General features: G+C 38.0%; 1 protein-coding gene across 6 annotated transcripts; it reads left to right on the top strand.

Moving 5' to 3' along the window:
* Window positions 1–1,936: 1,936 nt before the first annotated feature.
* LOC120266690 (squamosa promoter-binding-like protein 15) lies at window positions 1,937–7,836 on the top strand. 6 transcript variants are annotated; one of them, XR_005538239.1, is made up of 13 exons: window positions 1,937–2,243; window positions 2,395–3,143; window positions 3,448–3,641; window positions 3,725–4,524; window positions 4,643–4,717; window positions 4,836–4,943; window positions 5,024–5,141; window positions 5,279–5,414; window positions 5,504–5,648; window positions 5,790–6,392; window positions 6,556–7,275; window positions 7,380–7,423; window positions 7,629–7,836. XR_005538239.1 is itself a non-coding variant. In XM_039274331.1 (11 exons), exons 2-11 carry the CDS (start codon window positions 2,695–2,697, stop codon window positions 6,964–6,966), a joined length of 3,039 nt encoding a protein of 1,012 aa, XP_039130265.1. In that variant the 5' UTR covers window positions 1,937–2,243; window positions 2,395–2,694; the 3' UTR covers window positions 6,967–7,450. The 6 variants fall into 6 exon arrangements, 1 of the variants encoding a protein (XP_039130265.1); XR_005538237.1 differs by having other exon boundaries at window positions 7,530–7,836; XR_005538238.1 differs by having other exon boundaries at window positions 6,556–7,423.
* The last annotated feature ends 34 nt before the right edge of the window (window positions 7,837–7,870 follow it).

Below are 7,870 nucleotides of genomic sequence, written 5' to 3'. Positions count from 1 at the left end.
TATTAGTAGCCTATTATGATAGTAGAGGCCAACTCCTTCGAGGTTAATGTTGTTGAAAATAATGGGTTGATCTATTTGCAGTCTCTTCCTTTGAGGGTTTATTTGTTTAGACATCCTTTTGAAGCTCTTCCTCCTACAATGAGTTTTTTCTCTGTTTATCAAACCTCTCTCAATGTAATAAATAAAGGTTATTTTTCTTTCGAGACTATATATAGATTGTATTTTTAAGGACCTTACGGATGTACTTGTTGAGATACCTATATCAAACTCGATTCTAGATCTCGTCTTTCATGTGTTCACAGTCTTTTACATCATATCTATTGGCTCACTGAAAATAGCAATACTTATTCATGTTTTTTCAGCCTATAGGGGTTTATATTTTGGGAGCATACTTAATAATCATGTAATCATATATTTGTATAAGAATTTCTCTTTGACTGGTATTCATTGGGACTTAATTATGATATTTAGCAAGAGTGCCTTATTTTTTCTAGTTGAGCCTTTAATTAGTTTCTTGAAATGCTTTTGTAAATCTTGATCATATTTTAATTTCTTTCTTTTCTTTGTCCTAATTTACCTCTTATTGCCTTGCTCTTTGGATTTCTTCTCACTGATGCACTTCTCAACTCTAATCATAAGAGCTCCACTAAATCTTTAAGTTGTTTCTTTCATAAAGAGAATTGGAAAAACAATTGATAAAATCCTCCAATTAGTATAGATATGGCAAAGTTCTAACCGAAATCTAGAACCTCAAGTATCTAGAGGTTGATTAGATATATGTAATTCTACATGCTCTCTCATTCCTATTGCTTCACATTCATCTTCATGACTAGGTCCTTCTCCTATTCTAATTTCTAATGAAGTGGCTGATAAAAATCTCTATCAATTCTTTAAAAGAAGATATGGCTTCTGATAGTGATAGTAGACTGGAGAACCAACTCAACCAAGGAGTGAGCTATCCATGAGAAAGTGGGTGAGACTGGTGAGAGTACCCTACACACACTTGAGACTTATGAAAAACATCATTAATTTGAAAAATTCATGATGCATGATGGTGTCCGAAGTATCAGCATTTCCTGTAGACAACTCCCAATTGTTAATACAAAAATCCATTTTTCTTCTTGGGATCAAAATAGACCCTAATCAATGAATTAGATAAAATTATTAACTCTCTTGTAAAATATTGATCGAGGTAAGTAATTTATTCATTTTATATAAATAACAATATTACTGTGTATAAGCAATCATATCATGGTAAATAACCTAACTGGTCCTGTATCTTTTCATGTATTTCTTTTTGATCACTTAATTTTTGAAAGTTCCGATTTGATCATTTACTTTTAATTTTGTTACAATTTGGTGACTCAAGTTAACATTAATGGTGATAACATATGACATATGACAGTTCATATGTCAGCTCAGAGAAAAAGTGGTGTCACATGGTATGTCACATGTGACTAAATTGTAACAAAAAATTCTAAAAGTAGGAGTATCAAATCATAATTTTTTGAAAACGGGAGGATAGAAATAAAATATATGAGAGGTAAATTACCATTTACCCTATGTTAATATAACAAAAGAAAAATAAGAGGATCATTAAGTATGCATTAAAAGTCGTATTGTGTTATTTTACTAATATCAATGACATCCGTATAACCCCTCAAATTACGTGGTTCCTCGTTCTCAAGTCATTTATCTAAGAAAATAATACGTACAAAATTCAATATCAATCAAAATCCATGCGACTTTGAATTGGTGTGGCAAACCAAACCAAGTTAGGAAAAAAAAATTAAAGAGAGAAAAAAAAAAAGACATCTTACAACTTACAAGAGAGAGAGTGAGAGAGAAGTGGAGGGAAAGGTTGTGAAGGAACAAAGTCATTGGTTTCTTGTGAATGTATATATTTTTTATCAAAGAGCCCATGGTGTGAAGTTTATTTACGAGCGTGCCACTTTCAGGCCTGATCTTTCTTCTAAAGAAGAACCGGAGAGGAAATCTCTTTTTATCATCATCTTCACCTCCTCCGCCTCCTCCTCCTCCTCCTCCTCAACCCTAACGAGATGCTTGCTTATATTCGATATGTTTTTTTTTTTCTGTTTCTTTGACTCTTGATTGATTGGTTTATTAGTAAATCAAGTGGTTTACTGGTGATTAACGGCCGCGGTGAAGGAGTGTGTTCTTTTTGGTGAGTTGGAGTTTATGTTTGGAGAAGATAATGAGGAAAAGAGATGGAGTTTGTTGAGGTAAGTGGTTTTTCTTGGTATTTATTGAGTTTTGGATCAACGCGTGGAGTTTTTGTTTTGATTTTATCGGTTCTGATGATTTTTTTTCTTAGGTTTTAGAACCTGATTTATGATTGTCTAAGCTTGTTTGGTTGAATTTGATTTTATTTAGGCTGTTGAACGACGAGGATCTTGAAACCGGAATGAAGAGACGTGATTTCGAGATGAAGAATCGAGCAAGAATTTGATTTTCAGGGGCAAATTCGAGAAGAGAATTGAAGAAAAGGGGTGATTTTTGAAGGATCAGAGTTTGATTCAGGCGAGGGAAATGGAAGGGGAGGCGGGGGCGCAGGTGGCCTCTCCCGTGATCATTCACCAGCCTGTCGATAACCAGTTCCACGAACCTCTCATGGCCAAAAAACGCAACTTGCCTTGGCAAAATCCTAGGTTTTACTAGAACGAGCAGCACCGCATGGCGTCTGGGACCCCAAATCCCAATTGGAACCCCATGATGTGGGAGTGGGACAGCCTCAGCTTCACTGCCAAGCCCTCAGAACTCTCTATTGGTACCAATCCTTTACCTAAGGTTGTTTCCGATGCGGAGAAGAAGAATAAAGGGGAGGAGTGCTCGAAAGTCATTACTTTGAGTAAAAGTTTGGAAGATGGCGAGAATCTCACTTTGAAGCTTGCGAGTGGGGCATATCTAGTTGAAGAGCAGATTCTAAGGCCAACCAAGAAGGTGCGGTCAAGCTCGCCGAGCAGTGGTGTGAACTATCCGATATGCCAGGTAGATGACTGCAGGGCTGACCTTTCGCGTGCCAAGGATTATCATCGGCGGCATAAGGTGTGTGAGGTACATAGTAAGACAGCTAAGGCTCTTGTTGGAAACCTGATTCAGAGGTTCTGTCAGCAATGCAGCAGGTGACTGATTTGCTCCCTAGTTGTTGCCTGATACCATCCTTTCTTGTTTTTCCGTGTCATGAGTCTAGATATCATTAATTCTGTAGTTTTTTTGTTTGAATTGCATTCTACTGTTTGATCCAAACTAGGAAATTTGATGCCTTTGACAATGATATGAAGTTTTGGATTGGCTGTGTTCTTATTTTTTTGAGCATATTCTGCTTTCTGGTTTATATTTGAATGGCTCAAGTTGGGATTTTTTTTTTTTTAACAAAATTTTAATTCGAGATTAAATTTATGAAATTTTAAAGTTTATATGATTCAGATTTCACCCTCTAACAGAGTTTGATGAGGGAAAGAGAAGCTGTAGACGGAGGCTTGCAGGCCATAACCGTCGTAGAAGGAAGACTCAACCAGAGATTGCTTCCTCTCATCCATCGCATCCTGGTTGTCAAGAGACTGCAAATAAAGGGGGTATGGAAATTGTTAATCTTCTTGCTGCTCTAAAACAATTAAAAGGTTTGTTCTATTTCTTCTGAGGATAAGCATTTTGTATTTGCTTCAAAGTTCCATGCTAATTGTTTGGCATGCCACAATTTCAGGTGCTAACATTGATAATCTTGTCAGCGGACCTTCTTTACCTGATAAGGATGAACTTGTGCAAATTCTCTGCAGATTAAATTCTGCATCATCGATGATCTCTACTCCAAAGTTGCCTTTACCAGGAGGATTTGATTTACCTGTCTCCCAAACTTGCCAACCAGTTCCTTTGGAAGCATCACATAAGTTATCAGCTCCATCAACCAGAGACTTGCTTGCTGTTCTCTCGGCAACGGTTGCAGCATCTTCTCCTGTTGCAATTTCATCTCTTTCTCAAGGGAGCAGTGATGTGAATGCAGATGTTAGAGCTAAAATACATCATTCAAACCCTGAACCGGATGGTGTTTCTCATAGCAAGTCATATCAAATGTATCCAACTGTTGAGGTGGGGCAACACAGCTCCATTCTTCAATCTGCAGTAGAATTATGTGAACGTCCTGTTGAAGAAGCACAGTCAAGCCTTCCATTTCAACTGTTTAGCTCCATTGAGAATGATGCTTCTCCGAAACCACAATCAAGGAAATATTTATCATCTGATAGTAGTAACCAGATGGAAGAGAGATCCCCCTCCTCTTCTCCTCTTGTAGTCCAAAATCTTTTCCCCTTACGTTCAGAACATGAATGTATAAAAAGTGATGTGACAGTGGTTTCTAGAGAGGACATGGCAGTGGAAGCAAGCACAAGTTGTCCATTTCAGCTATTTAAAGAGGCAGAAAGAAGAGATGGAAATGGTGTGGTACGATCTCATCCCTGTCATGTTGGCACAGACCATTCTCCTTCTAGTTCAAATTCTGATTCTCAGGTAATGTGGTATTGCTAAGTTTTTATTTGGCTTTACCACTCTTCAATTAATTTATCAGTTGTGATAATGACCCAGACTGTTGTAAGTGGGTCATGATAATTATGGAATGTTTTGACAGGATCGTACTGGACGCATCATATTCAAACTTTTTGACAAGGATCCCAGCACTATCCCGAGCACTGTCCGTAATGAGGTAGGGTTGTAAGAGCAAAGGGAGGGGAGAAGTATCATGTGGTGTGGAGATAGTGTATATTTTTTGTTATTAAATTTCTTCTTGTGTTGAAACTAAAGTTGATTTTTTTTCACTTCAGATATTAAATTGGCTTTCTCATAGTCCTTCAGAAATGGAAAGCTACATTAGACCTGGTTGTGTTGTCCTGTCTGTTTATACGTCAATGACTTCTGTTGCTTGGGATGAAGTACGCACTATTCTTGAGTTAGTTGACCCTTTATCTTTTCCTCTTATTAAAGGCGACTTAGCATGTATACTTCTTTGCAGCTTGAAGATGGACTCTATCAGCGTGTCCACTTACTACTTCAAAGTTCAGACTCTGACTTTTGGAGAAAAGGGAGGTTTTTGGTCCGCACAAGTAAACAACTAGTGTCATATAAGGATGGTATGTTTTAGCTTTCTTCTTTGATATTATGTTATTGCATACTTCACATGTTTCTACTGTAGCAATTGAAAATTTTTAATCCCTCTCTTTCTAAGATGAAGAAAGTTTGTGTCATCATCTCTGACTGATTACCTCAGGGAGAATCCGCTTGTGCAAATCTCGGAAAACATGGAGTGCTCCTGAGCTTTTTTCTGTGTCACCTGTTGCTGTTGTCAGCGGGCATGAAACTTCCCTTGCTTTGAGAGGCCGAAATTTAACAGTTCCTGGCACCAAGTAAGCCAAGATTTAGTATCACTTATTGTGGTTGTATATGGTGTTATCCATTTTTCTTTATTGATGACATTAATTTTCCAACTATGCAGAATTCACTGCACATATATGGGGGTTTACACATCCACAGAAGTACTAGGTTCAGTTTATCCTGGCACCATATACAATGATTTTAGTTTGGAAAGTTTCAGTTTCTCCAGAGGAACTCCACATGCTTTTGGTCGCTGTTTCATTGAGGTGGCCTCTTAAGCCTGATCTGTTGTTATAATTGATGTATATTGGCAAGGCTTATGCAATCAACTGTCTTTGCAAGTTCCATTACTAATTGCTGATGTGTAGCCTAATGAATATGTATAATTTTTAGCATTCCATGTGCAGGTGGAGAATGGTTTCAAAGGGAATAGTTTTCCGATAATCATTGCAGATTCTACCATCTGTCGGGAGTTGAGAACTCTTGAATCTGAGATTGAGGGTCATTTAGGAATCGCAGATGTGATTCTAGAGGATCAGATTTATGACTATCAGCAACCCAAATCACGGGAAGACATCTTGCACTTTCTGAATGAACTTGGCTGGTTGTTTCAAAGAAAAAACAAATCCTCTGGCCCCTTCCTTTCAGAGTTCTCAGGCACAAGGTTCAAATTTCTATTAACATTTTCAGTTGAACGAGATTGGACTGCCCTTATAAAAACCCTTCTAGACATACTTGTGGAAAGAAGCTCAAAAAACCATGACATGATTCAAGAATATCTGGAGATGCTTGCAGAAGCTCAGCTCTTGAACAGAGCTGTGAAGAGGAAATGCAAGAGAATGGTTGATTTGCTTCTGCGTTATTCTGTAAATGGTGTGGTTGATGCTTCCAAGATATATCTTTTCATTCCAAATGTGGCTGGTCATGGTGGATTGACTCCCTTACACTTAGCTGCATCTACTCAGGGATCTGAGGACATTGTTGACGCATTGACGAATGACCCCCAAGAGGTATCTGTTCACTATAATCTGCAATCCTATACAAAATTTCTCTTTTTCTGAACTAGTACCTTTCCTGTTGCCTCGTGCGTCTACATTATAATAGTAGAATTTTTTATATTCATTCGTGAACTTTTTTTTGAATATTTTGTTCGGTTTTGTAAATTGTCTCCAGATTGGCTTGAACTGCTGGAATTCGATTTGGGATGACAAGGGCCAGTCTCCATGTACATATGCTTCCATGAGGCACAACCATTCATACAACTCTCTGGTGGCTAGGAAGCTGGCCGACAAGGAGAAAGGCCAAGTATCAATAGCTGTTCAAAATGGAGACCTCTCTTCCAACATGCCACATTCAGTGGCAAAACCTCTGTATTCAAGATCTTGTGCTCAGTGTGCTTGCATTGATGCTTCACGAATCAGACCGACTACCCGATCACGAGGTTTTCTCCAGCGACCATATTTGCATTCCATGCTTGCTATTGCTGCTGTTTGTGTCTGTGTCTGCCTGTTCTTCCGAGGTTCACCCGATCTTGGCCATGTGGCTCCATTCCAATGGGAAAATTTGGATTTCGGGCCAACTTAACTGTGCTGGGAAGTCCATTTAGAAGATTGATGTTTCTTGCAGTTACGATCAGAAATGTTGTGGCAAGATTTCTTCTTTCTAGAATGGTTTCTCTAGTGATTTGCAGTGCTGTAGCATCGGTTACTAAAATCAAGAGCAATAATATGCTGTGGACATGGAAGCATATAACCGAACCCCATGAGAAGGAAGTAGAAAGTAATGGACATGGAAGCGGTACCGCCTGCTTATTTGGATTTAGAAATGGGAGTGATCGGCAACGTACAACTTCTTCACAATAATATCGGGGATAAACGTTCGTGTCGCCTCTCAGTTGAGATCTCAAATCCTTGGTGCTTTATAATTTATATTGCCTCTATGCATTCTTGATTCGTTAACTTATTTGTTGTTGATGATGCTACTGTTGTTGAATCCAGGAAGTGTACGTATCCGGATTTGTATAACTAAATAAGCATAAAAGGTGATATTCTTTTTCAATTCTTAGCAAGTATCCACAGGTTCTTTATATTCTATCATATCTATCATCATTTTCAGCTGTTGATCTTCATGTTTCTTATGTTTCTCAGGTTTTAATGGGATCATTTTCTTTTATGATGTTAGCTCACTGATTGCATCCATATTTTCTTCACAACCACCAGCTCAAGTCTCTATATTGTATGTCATAGGGCTAACAATGGCGTTGGGTCTCCCTATAGATTATACAACAGACAGGGAGCTGGAGTTTGAAGGCTAAGGTTTTTGATAACTAATTTATAAACGTGCTGGATTTCTGATTTGAAATACCAACTCTTCTGTAAAGCTCTTTTTGGGATTATTACGAATTTATAATTCTTTGCAATAATACAGGGGTCAACAGATTCAAATTGCAGGCTATTTAAGCGGACCATTTTTCAAATACAATTAGTAA

This window comes from Dioscorea cayenensis, chromosome 8, assembly GCF_009730915.1.
Source record: "Dioscorea cayenensis subsp. rotundata cultivar TDr96_F1 chromosome 8, TDr96_F1_v2_PseudoChromosome.rev07_lg8_w22 25.fasta, whole genome shotgun sequence".
Lineage (NCBI taxonomy): Eukaryota > Viridiplantae > Streptophyta > Magnoliopsida > Dioscoreales > Dioscoreaceae > Dioscorea > Dioscorea cayenensis.
Note: the sequence above shows the minus strand (reverse complement) of the source record. Positions and strands in the feature narration are given on the sequence as shown.